General features: G+C 39.1%; 1 protein-coding gene across 22 annotated transcripts in view; it reads left to right on the forward strand.

Moving 5' to 3' along the window:
* The window catches only part of Camk2d (calcium/calmodulin dependent protein kinase II delta), a 253455-nt gene that overhangs the window by 202960 nt on the left and 27761 nt on the right, over nucleotides 1-22734 (forward strand). For 3 of the 22 annotated variants that reach the window (XM_028856030.2, XM_028856078.2, XM_028856154.2), the window contains exons 13-17: nucleotides 1565-1602; nucleotides 3209-3241; nucleotides 5805-5864; nucleotides 8183-8224; nucleotides 10592-10640. In XM_028856030.2, coding sequence (XP_028711863.1) covers nucleotides 1565-1602; nucleotides 3209-3241; nucleotides 5805-5864; nucleotides 8183-8224; nucleotides 10592-10640 — 222 coding nt within the window. Of the gene's footprint in view, nucleotides 1-1564; nucleotides 1603-3208; nucleotides 3242-5804; nucleotides 5865-8182; nucleotides 8225-10591; nucleotides 10641-14636; nucleotides 14643-15209; nucleotides 16574-22734 lie in introns of those variants that run through there. The other 19 variants (XM_028856050.2, XM_028856105.2, XM_028856111.2 and 16 more) reach the window with 12 other exon arrangements.

Below are 22734 nucleotides of genomic sequence, written 5' to 3' on the forward strand. Positions count from 1 at the left end.
AAATCAACCGATGGCACGAGACTCAGTTACATCTTCTAGTTATAGTCTTGTAGTTGCGTTTTAGTTTTGAGTGTTTCATTCATTCTATTCATTGCCAAAATATACTCTTTAAAGTAACCTGTCCATGAGTATGTGGTTATAAAGTTGTTTTTATTTCTTCTTTTCTCCCTGAATGTGGAATGTATTTCTTGTGAGGTAAGGTAGTAGTCTCACAAAGGGTGGCTCTGCATCTCCCAAGCCAGACCGCTTCTTATCCGAAATCATTGTCTTCTTTTTGCTTGCTCTTGCAATTCAAATTATTCTGTTTGCTTTCTAGCCTATTAACTGCCACAAGAGTTCATTAGTGTTTCTTTTTAACTACAGGCAAACAGTACCATAACTAAGGCAACTATTGAATAACAATCTCCATCGATAAAAATTAATAGTTTTGTTGCTAAAAAAAAAACAGATAAAATGAATATTTTTTTTGTCTTTTAAGTAAATTTAAAATGTTGCCAAATTGAAAACTGAAATAGCATCACAAACCAAAGGAATATCAACAAGTGAAATGTTCCATGTAGTTTCATTACAGCTAGGTGAATAATTTCAAACATCATACTCTGTGTGCTTAAATGACAATGTATATTAACATTGAATGGAACTTTGTACTCTGTCCTCCATATCTGTGAGTGTTCTATACCGGTGTACTAATTATCATTATACTGGCTATTCACTGTGTATGTACACATTTTTAAAATGATGCTTTCTAGTTTTAATAGACTAAAGAAATCTGGTAATCATACAGGCAATTGCTTAAGCACCCTGGAAAAAGGAAGTTCCCTATGAAAACCTACACCCTAAAGATTTCATTTAATTCTAGATCCTGTTTCAGGTGTTAATGCTTTTTAATTTTTCAATTCAAATACCTTTGTTTAGGAAGCCTTTGTATTCCAATTTTGAAGTATAAAAGAACATGGAATGCATTTTTAATTACCATATGCTACATAAGCATTTAAAAAATTTGCTCCTGGTCAATAAGGTACCATTTGATTTGATATAGATAATTGTATTTTCAATCCAACTGAAGTTGTCTGATTTCAAAAATATAGGGAAGACATTGTTTAGCCAGAGCAAATTTTTGTGAATGAGATTTCAACCTCTGGAAAGAGGGGCTTCAGAGGCAGAACTGACATGGTCACCAGACATGGTGTGAACATGTAATTGGTCTGTCGGCTGGTGTCTAGAGACTGAAACCAACTTTCTGGATTCTGAAGGATGGTCCAGTGAAAGTTCCAGTATCCTTTTCGGGATCAACAGTGACATAAAGTTCAATGCACAGGTGGCAATGTGTTCAATTTCATGCCATGAACTATGTAAGAATTCATTTCTAAATTTGCTGTGGCAAAAACCAGAAAAGTGATACTGTCTTTCAGTGTCCTGTAAGTGTCCTCTTGCTCGTCAGTGTGGTCTTGGTGGTTTGGTGTATGTTGGCCATAGCTCAGCAGAGTTGACAGGAGACTTGATTTGTCATCTCACTGTGGGTGTGGGGATACCTCACTGAACCGATTTTCCTCTCATTTTACAGCAGCCAAGAGTTTGTTGAAGAAACCGGACGGAGTAAAGGTAAGTTAAGCGGCTGTCCGAAACGGTTTCTGACTTTCAGATACTGCAGAGTTTAAATGTTACCTGCAGATCCCAAGTCTGTAGAGCTTCTGTAGGGTGCAGGCTGAAGCGCACGATAGCTTAATGCACAAACATGATTATCATTTACGTTAAAAAAATGTTCAATCCTTTCACTAGATTATATATTAGCTATGGAAAGCAATTACTTTTGGTATACCTACTATAGAAACTGAATGTCTAAGACCCTTCTACTTCTCCACAGTTCCAGGCCACTCTGGTGACCTAAGAATCTGCAAAAACTAAATCCTTTTCCAAATAATTAAATAATTGTGATGCGCACTTGAGGCCTACCAGGATCTGGGAACAAACTCAGTTGGTCTGAGAAATCAAGGCATCATGATTAAGCACCCCTATTTGGGCGTTTATATAAAGCTCATAACTTGCTTGTGTTTCAGTCATATGAATTAGAGATGTAGTCAGGCAGTGGTGGCACACGCTTTTAATCCCAGCACTTGGGAAGCAGAGGCAGGCGGATCTTTGTGAGTTCAAGGCCAGCCTGGTCTACAGAGCAAGATCCAGGAAAGGCGCAAAGCTACACGGAGAAACTCTGTCTTGAAAAATCAAAAAAAAAAAAAAAAAAAAAAAAATTACAGATACTAGGGAAACCTTCCAAGAAAGATATCAAAAATATTTTTACATTCTTGCATTTCTAACCAATATGATACAACTTACTTATCACTGATATCTTTTTTTTTTTTTTTTTTTCCGAGACAGGGTTTCTCTTGTGTAGCTTTGCGCCTTTCCTGGAACTCACTTGGTAGCCCAGGCTGGCCTCGAACTCACAGAGATCCACCTGCCTCTGCCTCCCGAGTGCTGGGATTAAAGGCATGCACCACCACCGCCCGGCCAATCACTGATATCTTAATAGAGTATAACCTCCTATTTGCATAATAATCTTTGTTATCATTCCAGAATATCACCTAAATGTCTTGTTAATCATTTTCTTTCTTTTCCAATGGCAGATGCATACATTCCTCCACAGGTCAACACTCTTGGGAATTAATTAATATTCTAATCATTGAACTAGACCCAGTCAGGTGGTCTGTTCATATTGAAAAATGTAACATAGAAAATCATGTGTCAGTTGGTTCCTGAATTCATATGGAGTCATTTCCTCACAACCTGTTTGTGTGTGACTTGAGAATTCCCAGCTCTGAGGTCACTGTGCCCTGTCTTGCTACGTTGCCATATCCCATTCTTTAAGCTAACTGTATCTTTCTTCTGAGTGTTTCACTCATTTCAGATTCCAATAATGACAGTGGATGTCTGTCTTTTCCACAGTGCGACACTGATGATAATGGGTGTTTTTAAATTTCCAAATGTTTCCTTCTTGGTTTTCTATACTGCTCAGTGCTGGAGAGCTCACAGGTCAAATCAACAGTTATTCTCACCACTGCCATGATAAAGAAAAAAAAAACCACTTTGAGAACAGTTTCCCTCCTGCCGATTTATAGCACCTCTTCAGCAACAGAATTATTATGTATTCCATGCTTTGGTCACGTTTTTTTTTGTTTTCTCTTCCTTTCTCTTTGACTGGTCAATTCAGAAAAGGAAGTCCAGTTCGAGTGTTCAGATGATGGTGAGGATCTGTGTCTGCCAGATTTTCCTACCGGGAAAAACACACACTTAGAAATGAAACAGTCCCATTTACCTGAGTTAATGGAAGTGAAAAAAAGTGTAAGAGCACCATGGGTCAGCGCTAATCGGCACTCATACCATGCTGCTCCGCTTTCACATTACACTGTTCTTCTCTGATAGAATTCTTCAGGTGGATAAGAACTTGAACCCTTATCCATATACTGGTAATGAGTTTCCTCATCTCTGAGAAGGGAGCCCGATTTTCTCCTTGAAAATAAAGAAGCCAGGACACAATGGATATTTGCTTGTATAGGAAGAAATGCTGTAGGGTTATTTTTTTAATTGATAATCATATTTGATAAATTAATTCAGACATAACATACTATACTTGCCATGAGTAATGTGAAAGTGGTCTCAGCATGGGCCCATTACAGCTAAGCTTCTCTGAAAGGAGTATGTGTTAACTTCACGGAATAAATACAACACCTCGTTCGTGCCTCTTGAGAGGGATACTGTGTCATGTAAACATTAGATTGTGTTCAGGTTTCAAACAAGAATACATTGCTTCCATAACATGAAGTACATAAACTCACATGCACATTTAAAAGACAACTCTGGTTGAACATGGTGCTTGATAACAGACTCTTTGAAAGCTAATTCTTCTGGCTTTTACTTAAAAGTTAACTCACTATTTTAGAATAATATTATCTATATCTCCAAAACACGGTAGTGTGTGTGTTGTTCATGTGTGAATGTGGACAGCGGTGGGAGTAGTCATGCATTTTGGCTGATAAGTTTGTGTGCATTTAGATACAAATGAGTCCCATTTTCACTGAAATACGGCAGTTCTTAGCAACTATATCCTGGGGAAAACGTCTCTCTCCTCTCAGAACAGGAAGAAGAGTATTCCAGAGAATTTCTCTCTCATTTACATCTACTGATAACCCCTAAGCACATTAAGTACATGTGGCACTTGAATCACAAGTGTTCTCTTGACTGGACAAAAATTGACAATGCTTCATCAAGCTACTCCTGCTGAATAAGAACTATCTGTGAGCATCCTTCTAATGTCCAGTGCAGCTTGTAACAACTGGAGCACATTCTGATCCCTCTGTAGCAGGCCCCTTACATCATTACCTTCCATCTCTTTTTGGCTGTTGCACACATTTTGTGTTCTATTGATTTAAAGAAAAAAAATTTCCAAAACTATTTTTAAAATGCAGGTTGGTATCCTAATCTTATAAAAGTTATCTATTTAAAGGGAATTTTCAACACTTTCTCTCTCCCTGAAAATCACAGAGCACTGTGTTGTAGTGCATTAAATAGTGCTCATACTGAACCACATGAAGGTGAATGAAAGAAAACCAAACATTATATACCTGAGTTAATTTCTGTTCCTTTCTGTCTTCCTCTCAGTGACAGCCCCAAAACAGCCTGTAGGCATAAGGCTAAACTATCCAGTAAGCCCAAATAATGACTGTGTAATCACTTGTAAATAACCATTTGATATGGAGTCCTCTTTAAGTCCATAGGTATATTTACATTCATATTAAAACTATGGATGTATCCCTTTAGAAGATAATATACAATACAAATGCCTATGTAAATTGATATGCAAAAATGAAAGTTTCTGTTTGATAACCATAATGTAATATGTTATGCATGGGTTTCAAATAATGTGGATTATTACCTCTCAGTATTTTATTCTTTACTCCCAAACACAGTGGAATTCCAAGTTCCCGCATGTCTACACAGAGGTTGCTCTGTGGCCATTGCCATATTTATTGGCTCCATGAGCTTCTTTCAAAACACGTCTCCCATGGTAGTAACCATGTCTCCTTTAAGGATAAACTCAACTGTGTTGATGCAAGGGTTTGGTCCCACTGGATGCACTAGGCAAGAATAATGGAGCAATCACAAGCTGCTGAGCTGTCCCTCAGGCCTTTGAACAGGAAAGTCCTTTCACACTCATTCTACAGAATGCATTTGATTTCTCCCACTTATCAAAGAAGATGTATTCCTACAGGAGACCCAAACTTACCATTTTCAATAAAACACTTTAATGACTGCATTTTGTCGGAAGAGCCAGGATTTTAATTGGATATCTAGTAAACAAAATAATGATAGCTCCCCAGGGAAAGATGGTCTGTGTGTGATTTCAGGCTCAAGAATAAAATGAGAAGAAAAAAAAAGATAATAAAGAAATGTGTTCATAGCAGTGAATAATTGGAAACTTGGAAACAGGATCTCACTTGAAGGGTATGAAAATGGCTACAGCCTCCTCATACTCTGCAGCTTGGTTTAAGCTCACTGAAGCCACTCAGATGAGTCAGCACACCCAGATCAGCCACAGCTGACCTCATTCTTGCAACACAGGGTCCCAGGCTGTGAGGGACCTTCAGAGACTGAAGGTGCTCTTCCATTCATATCAGTCAGTACAGCCTTTCCCACCCATCTCCAGTGGCTTTTTATTCTCATGTCTGTATTTCCATGTAGACATGCTGCTTATAGACATCAGCTACCAAGAAGATTAAGGCATGTTTCTGTTTTCTGAATATCCACAGATAAACAACAAAGCCAACGTGGTAACCAGCCCCAAAGAAAATATTCCTACCCCGGCGCTGGTATACCTGGACTCTTGTACCCTTCTTAAGTTCTGCACTGTTTGCTATTCTTTCCTTCATTTGCTTCCACTAAATCAATATCTGTGTATCAATGCTTAATTTGTTGTTAGGTTGTTTTGTGTTGTTGTTGTTTTCTTTTCAAAAATAGAAGACAGTTTTACTTGGTTTGCTTTCCTTTTCTTGAGATAGGTGCCAAGCAGTGTGTTTCTAACATGAGACTTCTCATTTCATTGTGGAACATCATGCTTTTCTCCGCAGTTGGAATCCTTGCATGCTGGCTTGGAAACGCAGTAGAATGCACTTCGGTTACTCTTAGCTCTTCTGGTGATGGTTGCTACTGATTGTGCGAACAATGGTTTCTCTTTCTGCCAAGACCGTGTTGACATCAAGGAGAGCTAACAGGATTCTTGCAAGATGACATAAAAAGTAGACCTTATTCAGAGTTCCCATTCTTCTCTTATTGAAAGACAACATGGCTTTGCAAGACTTCACTTTCTGAGTTAAAGAGGCACTGCATAAGTCAAAGCTTTTTGTTTATTGTGTTTCCAATTAAATTGTCACTAGTTTACTTTCTTCCCCAGAATGAGGGTGTATTACACAAAAGCATAAACTGTCAGTGACAGTTTTGTCCATTTCAATCAAATATAAATAATTAACAACTAAGTCAGTTAGTTCTACACATTGGAATAGTATTATGTTAAAATTCAAAATCTGAATACTGTCATTTAGTACATAAGAATGGATAAGGTTTTCTTCAAATGTTTTCAGGATTTGACTTACGATTCCCAAAATTATTTTTACTCATTGCTGTCCCCAGACTGGTGTTGTCATTGACTTAAAAATGTTAGGCATTATGTCACTTGGGTTAACCAATAATAGATTCAATTTAAAAAACATTTGAAGGAAAAGACATATCAGATAGAGTATTATCAGGGCTGAGAGCATAGCTTAGTGGGAGAACATTTTCTTAACATAGAAGAAACCCTGGGGTTCAATCCTTAGCCCTATAATGAAACAAAAATGTTTTCTTAAAAATGGGTAAGAACGAAACTTGGTATGCCATGGCTGGCTGATATACATGGGAGGCCTGCCCTTTTCTGAAGAGAAAGGAGGAGAGCAGATGGGGTGGAAGAAGGAATGTTGAAAGGAGGGATTTGAAGGGGGGGGACTGATAGGGCTGGGAAAAATAATTAATGAAAAATTAAAAATTAAAAATTAAAAAAAACGAGTAAGAAAAGGGCCAAAAGGATAACAGGTTATGACTAATAAAGCCAGCGTTACAGCCCAAGCCACAGGAGGGAGGAAAGGAAGCGACAGTTGTGTTTTTCTCAGTACACAGTGCAGGCTTTCCCTCGGGAACATTCCTGTGGAGAAGGCTGGCCATGGTCACAGCTCCTCACGGGTGCTAAAGTACCCATTCATGGATGCAGCAAGCACACTGTCGCTGTGTGAACACTCAATATTTCTTTTACATCAGTATTTGAATACTATTTTCCACTTAAGAATTTTCTCATAGAAAGCTATGTGAGCTATGTGGAAATAATAGTTTCTTCATGGAAAAAATATTACCCAACACTTACTATTCTGTATATGAAGTTCATAAAGCAGAAATTGTACTTTCCATGTGATTAGTATAGGATGGATCAACAGTGTTTCTAATGATAGTGCTTTATGATTAGTTCTAAAACATTTAAATAAACTTTTAAAATACTCTTTAGAATTTTTGTGAGCTTTGAAATGTATTCTTTTGGACAGTTTTGTAGGGTTTTTTGTTTCTTTGTTTTTTGTTTTTTTCTTAAGTGTGGTCCAGTATTTCAGGATTCTCCAAGGGTATTCAACTGTGTGTTGATAATAATGACATCAAGAGTCAGTTCCCAAGATAATATAGCTGAAAAAAACCTTCACAAAGAATTTCATGTCTTCTCAAATCTTTCTATCTATGGTGTTCTTGTCCAATTTTTGTGAGACGGATAGCAAGAGTATTCAGTAGAGAAGAAGGGACAGCTCTGCCTGACGTAGAGCCTGGTGAAGCAGCAGGTGCCTCTTTAGGTCTCCGAACTGCAAAGCCCTGCCTGTTCATTCATCTATCAGGAATAAGGTCTCTTGCATGCTGCTTCTGGGTAGGGAGGTGTGTGATCCCATGGGCTCCCCAGGGAGGCCTCCCCAGAGACCCTGTCAGATGTTGACAGCCCTTGACATGGCTTCAGCTCTTGTCACTGTTTACCTTGTCTGTTGGCTCTCTCTGCTCTGTCCCCTAGACTAGCAAGAACATACTTACCAATACGAACTGTTTCTTTCTCTATTTTGTTCCCACTCAGGAGCCCCAAACTACTGTAATCCACAACCCTGACGGAAACAAGGTATTCAGAAAGAATCAACACCATTTGCTTTGATAAGATTACACATCTCATCAAAAGCCCTGTATAAAACCAATCCATTATCTCAAATGGGAAAGAAAGAATTGGCCCTCTTTTCATCATGTGTTCTTGGGGGCCTAATTAGTCTAGAATTATACATAGACTTCTTTCACATCAAAATGGATGCCAGCCTGAGAACGAAATCAGTGATCCCGTAGTGAATAAAAATATAAGGGTCAGGTTAAACATTAACCAAGTCTTTCTGTTGAGATGACGGTGTCTTAGGCAATTCCATGTGGTCTTTGTGTTTCTCTGTGCCTGTTTGCCCATTGTGTGATAACCACATGCAGCATGAAATTCCAGAATTTCTTGCTATCATTTCATTGTCTTCAACTATAATGGCTTTATTTTTCTTTAAACTTAATGTTGCTTTTGAGCTTTTCAGTCTTCTGCTCTGTTGTCACAGTGGTTTTGTTGTTGCTGTTGTTGTTGGCTTGTTTCTCATTCCCTGTTATTGATGGTATTACTGGTGGTGTTACTGTTTGCCATGAATTTGAAGAGGATTGGGAGTTCTGTTTCTTGTTAAATGTGTTTGTTGTCCCTCTATATGAATTATAGTAATAGATATTAAAGTATTATGCTAAATAAAGACTAATGTGTTCCACCTACTATAACTTATGTGTATATCATGTTCATACCACCACTTGTATACATGTCTGAGAGATTAAAGGAGATGTTTTCTAAATGTAGTCTATGTCCACTTATAACTTGTTATACACTATCATATTTAAGGGGAGGGCAAAATGTATGACTTTTCTTAGGTACTGAATATAGAGACAGGTCTTTTCCTTCCTGTAGTCAGCAATGTTGAAGGCTCGGGAAATACATTTCACCTCTGGTTCAATATTTTGTCAACCCCTATTGAAAACAAAGTGTTGTGTGTCTTAATCTGAGATGTTCAGTGGTGTCATGAGATTGGAAATGTTCTAGGTCCCCAAAAAGATTTGAGGTAGTCAGGGCCCGCACATATGAGAACAATCCCATTAATGGCACTATCAAATGAAAAGCCAGGCATGGCAGCTGGGGCGGACACTGCCGTAATTCTAGCTCTGTCATTTGTAAGAGTTGCTGCATGGTATTTATTGCTTACATGAATCCATTTGTTTTTAAGTGCATGGGTTTAACCTTCATTTTGAGTTTAACTCTGAATGCCACATCACATTAAAGAAGTGCATGAATATTTTTCTTTGGTTCTGTATGTGTGGAGACTCTGGACATTAGCTAGTTTATCTCTTTGGTTTAAATACTACATATGGTATTTATATAGATAGATGGCTTTCCAAAAATACCAAATCTATAAATGAACACTGATATGGGTATTATTATTATTATTATTATTATTATTATTATTATTACCTTCCAAAACCTGTTTTCCTTCACTGAACATAGAGCTATTGACTAGAATTTTGATCCCAATTACTTTCAGCTCTGGCGTTTAATCATTCCAAGTGGAAAATGAATCCTTATGAATATGCAACATGTCTTTGCTAGGAAGTATTTCACTGGCACACTTTAATGAAACTCCTCTAAGAAATGTATCTTATACCAGCAGCCGTGCACTTTCACGTGTACTTACCACTCTGCCTTAGTTTGTAGTTTGACAAAGAACTTTGTCTTTCCATTGTGGGGAGAGATTTCTCTTTGAGTGACTGGCTGTTTCTGAGTTAGTTAGAAAGGACAAAAAGTGTCTAACTGACCTTGAAAATAAATTATTCATTATGATTCCAGTGTCCTAATCATAGACCTGAAACAGTTTTGACAGCTATCACAGCCTAGCTCAGCTTGATAGCCCCAGCTTCTGAGTCAGTGATGGAGGAAATGCCTTTTCTCTACAAAGGGGGAGGGTAGACACAGAGCCGCAAATTCTCTGCTTGACACAGTACCCAGCACGAAGAAGATACTCTTTGCTGATTAGTTTGTTAGGGATAAAACCATGTATCCTAAGTTTCAAGTCTATTCCACTAAAATATTCCATTTTTTCCTCCTAAAAACACTGTGTGAGGCACTGTAATATGAGCTCGTCTTACTCAATTCTTAAATACACTACACACTTCATCTACTTGTACAAGTCACCTGGATTTATCCTGCATCAGTGACTAGGTGGCCAGAGTACTCCCTTTGAAGTGTTTGCAGCATATGACATCTTGTTTCTGTCGACAGTCACCTGATGTATTTGTCCATTTGCATGTCAGCATATGCACACAGCCTGTGGGAGAAACTTGCATGATGTGTATGTACCACCAGCCAAGTTTGTCAGAAGAGTCAGCTCCTTGTTGTGGGAAGCCTAAAATTGTCTTTTCTTCTGAGCAGGAGTCGACCGAGAGCTCAAACACCACGATTGAGGACGAAGATGTGAAAGGTAGGCTTGAGCCCCAAACTGGGAAAGCCCTTAGAGCGCCACGTCCAACACAGCAAAGCTTGCTCCAAGTAGCCAAAACGCTTAGATTACAAAGAAGACTTTATCGCAAAAGAATTTCATTTTTGTTCTATGAGTACATTATTCCAATTAATGAACCACTGTGAATATGTCGATGTTTTTCACATTTTATGTGTTTTAAATTTAAACATGTGATCTGTGCAAGCATATTGTTGACATCACACACAGCTAGGGATGACTGATTTTAAACACATCAGTCAAAAGTAGCATAAAATACACAACACATTTTAGGTATATCATTAAAATTTGTATAAAAGACTGTGCTCAAGATTACATTCAAAGGAGGTGGTATGGAAATATGCCAGTAATTTTTTAAGCTTTTGATTGAAAGGCATTCCATGGAATGCCAGTGGATCTTTATGTTTGGAAGCATTCTGGCCTGGGTTTCACAGACTTTCTTAATAGATTCTTGGCGTCTGTTTCGTTCTGTTTGCCAAAGCTTTCTAGCTATTGAAATCTCTGCAATAAACGTACTCACTCTGCACTTGGAGTTACTCTACTTCTTTTGACCACATGCATGGTTTTAAAGTGTTCATTTTTGTTACAGTTTCCTGTGCAGTTTTGTGTCCTTGTCGTAGCTCAATATTTGCAGCCTCACTTTCAGTGAGTCTGCTTGACTATAAAGTATTCTGAAAAGGGACTGTAATGATAAAGATGTTTAAAATGAACTTTTAAAGGGTAAGCAATATTTTGAGGACTTGAAAGATAGGATTCATCAATCATCTAAATCTTAGCTTGGAAATACCTTACCTATGAATGTCACTAAACGCTGCAATTTTTAAGGTGGCAGTAATACAATAAAGTGCTTGTGCTGTAGGATGAAGAACCAGGAAATATCAAGTCAAAGAGAAATATGGACAGTTTAGGAAATAAAAGTGGCTTCAGACTACAGTTGACAGTCCTCTCTCTCTTTTTTTTTTTTCTTGGTTTTGTGGAACAACTGACATCATTATTAACATTTAGTCTTTATATTACTAGTGCACTTCCCCACCTCAAGGAGCCCCTCATTGTTTCTTAGAGTGCAACAGTGGATAGCAATGTCAAGAAGATTATCAAGTCTATTCATCCCACTTTTGCCCCTGACCTAAAATTTGAACAGAAGTAATCTTATGAATATGCTAAAGACATTTTTGTTAGCCAAGTAAACAGATGTGCCATTTAGCTTTTGTGAATGTTTTAGACTCATTAGCTCTTCAACTAAATGAAATGTTTTATATGATTTTGGTACCTGCTTATATAAGTGTTTGGTGGGACTCCTGGAGAGACTCTAAGCTATTATGTACCAGAACAAAGAATTGAGCAAAAGTTGCTGCAGCTGAAGTAGAAACAGTTTATGAAGAAAAAAAAAAGAAGAAGAAAGTATACTTCCAACATACTTTGAAGGAAGGAAACCAAAGGAGAGAGAGCTCAGAGCTCAAATAGCCCTGTTTCACAGAAGATGGGGGTTTGTATGTCACATAGTGTGAGCTTTCTGGCTCATTTGTGTAGCCTGGTCTGTTTCACACATGCTCTGTTGCATGCAGTTCTACATCCAACTCCATGTATTCCATGTTTCGCTAGTGTCTAAAATCTGCACTTGAGGAGGGGTGTTTTAATATTATAACGAACCACAGGCCACTTTAAACACTCTGTAGTGTTGTGTGCCTGTTCAGTGTCAGGGTTCTGGTGGACTCAGCTAGGGGTATTCTCCAGCCATCCTCTTTGCTAGGCAGTTTTTCTCATACGTTCATTTTCAGCCTTTGCTGAGGCCTACTAGATCTTAGTCTCCAACCCACTCTTTGGCCTCAATTTTTAATCAAGTGTCTGAAAACCTATCCATTATCCACCAGAGGAACTGAATCTTTAAATAACTGAGTATAATAAGGGGAATGCCAACAACTCAGTATATGTAGTTCATCCGTCTAGGACATTTTCATACCTTGATAATTATGAGAATGGCTTTAACTTGTAATGTTTCTCATCTGAATTTGACTGCAGCTATTAAATGCTTGCTCAGGATAACTTACTGTGATTTATATAAATATCAATGTCTAATATGAGTCTCTCAGTTGGGCATGGTAGCACACATCTGTAATTCCAGCGCTTAAGAGACTGAGACAAAAGAATACAGAGTTCAAGGCCAAATGTCCATATAAAACAAGTTCTAGACCAGCCCCAGTAGACATAGTGATACCTGTCTCAAAGAAACAAGTCAAAAACAAACAAACCAAAGGTTCCCTCAGGGATTTCAAAAACTGAAGCACTATTGTTTTAGTTATAATGAATTCACACACACCAAATATTAAAGAAATTAAGTATAACATTAAGATTAAAAAGAATAATGTAAGATTAAAAGAAATGCCTAGTTGATAATTAAACATAGGATTTCATTTATATTCTGGATCCTAATGAATAAATTACATTTCTGCTTGATTGTACTAGTGTAGAGCTGGCCAGACTCATAGATATGCCCATTAGGCCACACTATCTTCTCTTTAAAACATGTGCAGCCATTTGATAGCTAGTCCTTTTAATGTTGACAAATTCTGGAAACCTTTAGGACTAGAAGGTGCTTTGGAAGATCACTCAGGCATCATTCCAGATGTAAGGGAGGTAGAAGATAAAAGACTGGACGTCATTTCTAATGTGTTTGTTTTGTTGGTGATCTGCTTCTGCAGGAATCTCTCCCTCTCTCAAGTCACTGAATAATATCAGGCCAAGAAAGACCTGATATACCTAATTCATGTGGATAATTTTGCTCTGTTCACCCCAGGATTTGCCATGCTCTGTGCGGTTTAGTGGGAAGTATGTTTATTGTTTTGCTCTGCTAGAAGACAAAGTTACATAGATATTTTCCATGTAGGAATTTATGAAGACCATTATATAACTTGACAAACCCTATGTCCTTTATGCATGACCATATCACATCTAGAACATTCCTTTACTTCCTTCTACTGTCCATGCTGTCTGAGCAAGGTTGTATACAACATTACTCAGGTGAAACCCCACACTTGGCCTCTAGATATTTCTAGAGCACAGTCCACTGTGCTCACACCTGTTCTCTCCTGAAGCACATCCGGCAGCAGCACCTCCATGTATGCTTCTTCATAGTGGCACGTGCCCCTTGCTACCATATCACAAGCTTCCCATACCAGTGCCTGGTCCTCACCAGCTACCTTAGAAATGAAAGTTTCTCTCTTCTCTCTACTGCAGAGAGCATGGGTGGGTCACACATAAAGTGGCCTAATCAAAGAAAGAAATTAAGTACATCAATAGCACGGTTCCTCCTCCTGGGGTCTCGGGTAGCTGGAATATAAAACACCAGATCAGCTGTTCCCATAAGAAAGCTAGCAGAAGTAGCAACCAGATGAATGGAGCTTTCTAGGCAGAGAATATGGAATTACCCCGGGAACCAGGACTGGGAGAAGATTGTTTTCATTTAGGTCTGCTTGCTAGTTTCCCTTAGTGGTTTGCGTTCTTCCAGGCTCCCATCTACACGTTACTTTTGAACTGCCTAGGGTCAGTTATCTGGGTCTCTTCATTCATTCAGCCTACTTTTCACTTGAGCTCCCTCTAAACTAGTCATAGTCAAGAGATTTCACAGATTCAGAGCCAAAACCTCATGTATGTTGTACATGAAGCTCTTTTTCTGGAAGGTAGGCCCATTTCTCCCAACTCAATAAATAGTAAGGGAACAAGGAGAAAGTGAGACTCAAGATCTCCCTGTCATTGAGCCAAAAATCTTTTGTTTGTTTGTTTTGTCCAGGTTTTGTTTTTGTTTTGTTTCAATTAACTAGAGTTAAGAATCTGAGTTTGGTGACATCTTCCTATAATCCAAACACTCAGGAGGCTGAAGTTGTAGGATTGCTAGTTGGAGGCCAACCTCAGCTATGTAGAAAGAGCCTGTCACAAAACTGAACAAAAAATATTACGTTATAGCCACCCGTTCCTTCCCAAGCATGCAGTCATCCCAAGGACATCCCTTGTGTAGTGATCTTAAAAAATCTCCCAGAGGTCCTTTTCTCTCTTTCCAAAGGCAGAGTGCTCACATCCTAGTGCCGACATTTTGCACAACCTTCTAATATTAATATTGTCTCATGTTTGGAAGCCAGGTATTATTTTTGATGCTGTGTTGGGAAGCTCAGCAGCTTTTCACTGTCATAGAGAGTTAGTCGTAGTTGGAAAGGTAATGACTTCATAACAAAGGACAGTTATTGCCTTACATGACATGAAGTGGTCATGGCCATGATACAAAACAAAATTTCTCCTGCTAAAACTAACTGTTTTCAAAATGTAAACTATTAGGCCAAGACTGTTGAACTAGCTGTTTGCATTTTGAATACATTTCTAACTTTATGTTAACTTCTAGTTTGGTCAGCCGGTGTCACTATTAACCTTTCTCTAGTGGCTGTGCTGGCACATCTAACAGTGCTCCTTTCTATAGGTATGAGGGTGCACTTCCACACTGTCTGCCTGTGAAGACTGTCCTTTGGTTTGTGGCTGTGGCCACAGTTTGCAGGGCCTGTCGCTGTATGCCACAATGCCTCTCCACCTCCTAACCCACCCAACATCATTGCTCAACGCCAGCTCCTTCCTGATCAGCACCCGTCTGTTTGCTCCACCTGATGCTCTTCCCCAGCATGCCAGAGTTGTGTGTCACCTGTGGAAGTTGGGCTTCTGTCTATCCTTGTCATCTGTCACTCATCTTGCTTCCAGCATGTCACTTCGCCTCATCACTCCACAGCCACTCACTGGGATCCCTGGCTGCATGCCATCCGCCTTGCAGGTCTAGCCCAGTGCAGATCAACACAACAAGCAGAAGTCGCTAGTTCTGGGGTCAACTGGCCGGGGCTACATCCTTGCTCAACCCTTTCTCTGTTGCCTGGGGTGATGGTAAAGACGCTGTATGGGATGCTTCCAGAAGGCCCTGTGAAAGACAAAGATGCTGGACCCTTATCACCTGCATGGGATCTGGTGTCTGATAACACCCCTTTGTTGGCTCCTGAGCTAATCTAACAATCTCTTGGGGAGTGAGCTTTGTGTACGTGTCTTCTAAATCTGTGTATTAGTGTACAGTGTGATCACCAAGTACTTAGACTCAGCTACCCACGTGGACTGTTGCCTTGAGGAAAACACTCCTTTCTGTGTGGGAATTATTGGGGTAGACGATCAAATGCTGCTCTTCTTCAGACCTGCATGCTGCTTGTCCCTCAGGACTTCTCTTGCTTGAACCTTCCACTTCCAGAAGACATATGAATCAGGAAACACCTTGTTCAAGGAGTCGGGGTAATGGAACCATTCTATCAGCCTAAAACTGTCTTAGACAGCTTGTGGTATACACAATAATTTCTTTCAGATTTCTAACCCACAACTTGATTTTTAATGTTCTTAAAAGAAAATAATTTGTCTGCGTTTATGCTAATCTTTAGATTCTTAAAAAGGATCAGAACCCTAGGATCCATGTAGAACTTGGCTCTAACCTGCAGTGGATAAGCATCTCCTTTTCTCCAGCCCTTTCTTCTTTAACGCATTTCTGCTTTGCCTAAAACAGTGTTGACTCACTGTTTTTCTCGGTACCAGCTGCCGCCTATCAAGCTCGTATCTTGAGTCTATGAGTAACTGACCACCTCATGCTTGATGAAGCAGCCCTTCTGACAACTGTTGCCGGCCCAGTGAGGACAAAGAGAGGGGCAGGGAGAGCTACGTTTCTATACTAGAAAAACAAACCCACTCTGTATTTTATCAAACTGTGGGCTTAGAGGTTCTAGAAATAGCTTTTGTTTGCAATTTTATAAAAATTATTTTAAAAGTAACTGTAGAGGGGCTGAGGTCTTAATTCAATGGTAGAGCACTTGTCTAGCCTGTGTGGGACTTTAGGTACAACCCCCAGTACTGGGAGAAATATATTATATATATATTATATATATATATATATATATATATATATATATATATATAAAATAGCACTATTTTATAAAATGATCCATTAATTCTAAACATATACATGGTCAGACACCACACCCACATGGTTCTTATCTAAAAATTCAACTAATGATACAAAATTTCTGGGGCTGGGAGGACTCCATCCCAAAATAAAAGGTGATGAGAAAAATCAGACAAAACCATGGTGAATATGCACGATGTCATCATCCTCTACCAGTAGTTTTCAACCTTCCTAATGCTGTGACCCTCCAACACGGTTCTTCATGATGTGGTGACCCACAACCATAAAATTATTTTGTTGCTACTTCATAACTATAATTTTGCTACTATTATAAATTGTAATGTAAATATTTTTGGAGGTAAAGGTTTGCCAAAGAGATTGTAAACCACAAGTTGAGAATTGGAGAATTGCTCAAACTGGACAAGTGTTTACATCATGTTAGGTATTCTAAGTAATCTGGAGGGGACTTATAGTACATTGTAGGTACAGGTAAGTTGCATTTAAAACTACCCTGTGTTGTATGGAGGCCTTGAGCCTCCTTAGATTTTATTGTCTGCAGAAGTCTGGGAATTCTCTAGATGTGTTTTAAGATTCCATCTACCAGTTCCTAAACTTTGATTAGGTTATGACTTATGAACTTGAACTCATTTTAATAATTCAAAATCTTTAAAATCTGGCATTTATTATTAATGGGTAGTATTCTATCTGAGTTTTAGAAAGATGCCAGATGTCGTGGCACACACCTGTATCCCAGCCCTCTGGAGGCAGAGGTGGGAGAGTACCAAGTTCCTAGTCATCCTGATCCACATAGGCAGGTCTCAGCTACTGTGGGCTACAAAAGGAGAGCCAGTCTATTAAGAAATAAATAACTGGACAGACTCACAATTCATAGCACCAAACATTCTATAGCTAGCCAGCTAATTATAATATAGTTGTATAAGAGTTACTTGAGCATTTACCCAGCTTACAAGAGGCGAATCTCTGTGGTTCGCCTGACTACAAGTAGTTCGCCCTCCAGATGTTTGGAGTTGTTAGTACACTTTTTGGTTCTATTTGCCTATTTGTTTTTCTCACTACCTAATTTTTAAAATGGTTCAGTTTAATAGAAGCTAAATTTACATTATATATATAAATTATAACTTCATCACATTCTGGCTCCTCCATCAGTTCATATATTGTATTCTTATCCCTGTTTTTAGTGATGTGAAATATAAAAGGTCATTAGTAACCTGGCTGGAATCAGGAGTCTGCAGCCTCCTTCTAATGCCATCCTTTAAATAAACTTGCTTAGAGTGGGTCACTTAGCTTCTCTGTAATTCCAGTTGGCTTTTTAGATACTGAAATCACTAATACAGGCTTTTAACCTTTCCACCACAAGTCTGTGAAATAATACTGTTTTCAGATTGTTGTAAGATCTATGGTGGCACATGCTTTTAATCCCAGAACTCAGGAGACAGAGGCAGGTGAATTTCTGAGTTTGAGGCCAGCCTGGTCTACAGAGGGAGTTCTAGGACAGCCAGGACTACAGAGAAAACCTGTCTAAAAAAAAATCCTATTGATGGAGGGAGGGAGGGAGGGAGAAAGGGAGGGAGGGAGGGAGGGAGGAAGAGAGGGAGAGGATAGATAGATCATAAATAGATCATAGATATATAGACATAAAATAAAATATTATAGATGTTAGTTATGTAAGCTACCCAAAATGATAATAGAAATAAGTGTAATGCTGAGCTGCAAAGCACAAAACGATTGCAATAAATGAATGCAATTGTACAGAATATGTTTATAATTGGAAGAAAACTCCCACTCACATATATACAGATGTCATCAGTTGCACTATAAAGTGAGTAGTTTAGATACATTCTAGTACAAACTCTTATAGGGGCATATTTCATTTTCTAAAATTATCACCTTGCAAAATTATGACAGCAATATCTAAAGGCTAGAGATTTGGATTACTGGGTAAAAGTGCTTATTGCATAAATGTGAGAAGGTAAGTTTGAATTCCCAGAACCCACATGAAAGCAAGCACACAGTATGAACATCTATAATTAATGGGGAGATGGGAGTTGGAGATAGGCGAATCCCCAGAAGCTCTTGGGCCAGCCAGCCTGGTGTACATAGCTAAAGAACAACACAGAGGACCAGTCTCAAGCAAGAGAGCAGTGAGAGCAGTGAGGACCAAAGCCTGAGGTCATCCTTTGACCTCACATACCCAACATATAAATAAAACAACTTTTTAAAAATGTATTATCTAAAATCACTAGTTGAATTCATTCATTTATGTAGAAATTAAATCTCAGTTATTTACATTTTCTTACTGTGAATTTTGTATAATTCTTAAGTTACTTGCCATAATGAAGTAGTTACTTAAAATGCCATCTCCTTCTGAGTTTGTACTGTGTTCTGCTAATAAATATATCTGAAAGTTCTGTGAAACTATATGATTATATTGTGATTCTTCTTATAAGTAATATAGCCCCAATATATTGACTACTATGAATTTCTGGAATATTCTTTTTTTTTTCAATTTAGTTAAAAATAATCACATAGTTCCCTCCCCCACCACCACTCATCCCTTCTGCCTCCTTACTTCCCTTTCAAATCCAATCTTCTCTTCTTTAACCATTGCTGTTACACATACTTATAAAGGAGTGAACATATACATACAACCTGCCACGTCTGTTCAGTGTTGCCAGCATGTAAATGTTTCTAGGGCTGACTACTCAGTATTAGGTAACCCATCAGGAAATTCATTCCTGGGGAAGACTAATTCTCCTAATCTTGGGAGTTGTTAAATGCTTGTAGCTCTTCATTTAGAATTTGGAGCCCTGCAAGACTTTCCCTAACCATTTTAGGGTGTCAACTGGTATTGGGAATATTCAGGTCTGGTTTAGGCAGCCATGTTGTTAAGATGTCATGAGTGTCTCTTCCCTGCTATAGCTAAAGACACACTCTTACTGCAGACTTCACGATCCTCTGGATATTTCAGTCTCTCACCCCTCTCTTCTAAGATGTTCACGGAGCCTTTGGTACCAGAGTTGTGTTGTTTGATATTTCAGTTTGTTTTGGTGCCCACTTTGAGTTGGTTGTTCTCTGCATTTTTACTTCGTGGTACCTTTAAGTTATGGTCTCCTGCTGCTGCAAAAAGCAAAACCTTCATAGTTGTATTCAGTTACGTTTTTCCCACTACCTAATTTAAAACATGGTCCAATTTAATAGAGGCTAAATTTAAATGTTGTATAAATTATAGACTGTTTTATCATATTCTGTCTTCTCTATCATTTCATAGTGTGTTCTTACCTTCTTACCATTGCTTAAGTGCAAAACCAGCTCCTTTCCTGAGCAGTGGGAGCTACACTTAACTCTGAGGAAGCTCCTTGAAAATCTGACTTCTGAACTGTATAAAGATAAATAATTCCAGCCAGGTGGGGGTGGTGTAATTTAATCCCAGAATCTGGGAGGCAGAGGCAGGTGGATCTTGATGAGTTCCAGGCCAGCCTGGTCTACAAAGTGAGTTCCAGGACAGCCAGAGCTGAAACACAGAGAAACCCTGTCTCGAAATACCAAAAAAAGAAAAAAGATTAGTAACCTGCATGCAGTAAGGAAGTACACTGTTTAGGAAAGCGATGGTAGTTTTTCCTCTAAGATCCACGCGTGGCTGGCTAGGTTTACAAATGGAATGGGCTAATTTGGAATGAGTTCTGGAGACTATAGTCTAGCGTCAGTCAACGGAGAGTGGGTTATGATTGGAAGCACTTAATTAGGCTATGGAGTTGTGTGCAGTTAGAAGAGAAGGCAACTTTCCGAAACACCTCCAAGCTTTAGAGCATTCTTTGGTAGTGAGTTAAGTAGTGGGAAGCACAAGTTGTCCATGAGGAGAAGTGAAAGGTGGTGTGCATCCAGTCTCAAGATTCCTGTACATGGATGAAATTGGTATGGTGACTTACACATAGATGTCATGACTTTAGAAGCAAAGATTTTGTGTTTATTTGGCTTTGAGTTTTCCTTTGCAGAGTTTTCTAGTCTGTTACTAAAATGCAAGGTTTTCATAAGAGTATTACTGAGATAAGAATCAGTCAAAGGAGGAACTGCTTAGATTCGTGTGTGTGTGTGTGTGTGTGTGTGTGTGTGTGTGTGTGTGTGGTGTGTGTGTGTGTGTGTGTGTGTGGTTTTCTTTGGAAAATTGAGTCTGTAGAAAACCACTGTCCTTTGAGGGCATTCATAATTGCTCACTCCTCATTTGTTTATAGTAACTGAGACCTGGTGAAATGTTACCAGTTTTAATCTTGGCCCCATCACCTACAAGAACTTGAGCAGAATTAAATTCACCGAAGCTCAATTTCCATCTGACAAAGGAGACAGTGGCATTATTTTAAGGTGATGAGAATTAGATGAAAAGCACTTGCTACTCTTGAAGAGGACCCGGGGTTGGTTCTCAGCACCAGCATGGACATGTACAGCTATCTCTAACTCCAGTTCCAGGGCATCTGATATACTTTCTATCTTTTAACCCAGCACATGTGATGGGCATCCATACATGCTAGCAAAATATTTGTACACCTGAATTAAAAACAAATATCCAAAAGAAATCTTTAAAACTCAGTCTTCTTCATCTAAGGGTTTTTTCACAGCGACAAGCCCACCACAGCATTTTGAAGAGTTAGCATCAGTTCTGAGCATGAGGTTCTATGTTAGCAGTTTCCAAGTGAACAGATCTGGATGCAGTAGTGCCACTATGTTCAAGGTCTTCACAAGGGGCCAATGACATATACTCTTACCGTCAGTACCTTTGTACTATATAAACACAGAACCCAAACTCTCATTCAGACTGCAGTCTTCCTGAATGAGCTCCTTAAGGATCTGAGTCCTGGGCTTAGTTTTAAGGGGTAAGGAATTGTATTAACCAGTAGAGGAGGGAAGTGGAGAGAAATACATTCCATGCAGAAGCCATAGAAAAAGAGTACCATATGTCCAAACTACTAGGGATGCTGAGGATATTACCAGGGAGTGAATTTCAAACCCAAACCATAGCAGATGGAACTGGAGAGGAGGGAAGATGTAATCACAAGAACACTGGGCCATGCTAAGGAATACAGGTGACACCCCATGAAAACGTACCAAGCACCTGGGACCTGTCGGGGAGGTCCCCTCGGGTGAGTGGTGTAGTCTGGTGTCCATAGGGGGAACACTATGGAGCTGTGCAGCATGTGTAGGAGGAGGAGAAGTTGGAAGGGAAGAAAGGCACACACAGTCAAGACAGAGCTGGCGTGTTTTGTTTGCAGGATGAGGGAGGCTGCATCATACTTGTAGGCTGGTGAGAGCAGACAGGCAGAATGAGAGCCCTTCCTGTTCTCTCTTGAGTTTTTCACTCAGCTCATCTTTCAGCAAGTGTGTATTGAAGGGTTCTTGAGGCCAAGCCTGTTAAAAGAAGGAGGTACTATATTCCAAAGTGAATATGAGTAGGAGCTGCACTTGTATGAAGATTATCCTTTATGAGGGAGGAATAAATAAAATGAAGATGGTTCATTGGTTTTTCTCAAACACACTCTTGTCATAAAGATGACCGCTGAGTGTCTAGTGACTTTACCTGACATTATCTTGGTGAAAATGCCACTAGAAAGTAAATCTTATTGATGCAGTTTTTCAGAAGGACACCTTGGAGCTTAGGGAAGTTACACAGCCACGGAGCTGCAGTCACACTGTCAGCCACTGCCCTGAACCTCATGGTTCTGAACTTCTAGGTTCCCCGAGCCCAATATAATGCTGTGTATTTGGAATAATACATGAAACTCTTGCATGAAAATGGTGGCAAAGATATGTGTCTGGTAGGTTTTCTAGCAAGCTTTAGGAATCTAAGTTTTAAAGGTAGAAAGAGACATTAAAACTATTCCTGGTAGAGTAGTCTATAACAGAACTGGGGTGTAGATACTAAACTATCTATTAGAACTCTGCCAGGTTTATTACCCTGTGGCTGGTGGAGGAAGCAACTTATGAATGCTGCATTAGAACCCTAACTCCAGGTTGGAGTGGGAGAGGAGGGATGCTTGAGCAGAACGTGTGCACAGGTCCAGGACTTACCTGCTCCAGTAAGAA

The sequence above is a fragment of the Peromyscus leucopus genome, chromosome 6, assembly GCF_004664715.2.
Source record: "Peromyscus leucopus breed LL Stock chromosome 6, UCI_PerLeu_2.1, whole genome shotgun sequence".
In the NCBI taxonomy this organism is placed as follows: Eukaryota; Metazoa; Chordata; class Mammalia; order Rodentia; family Cricetidae; genus Peromyscus; species Peromyscus leucopus.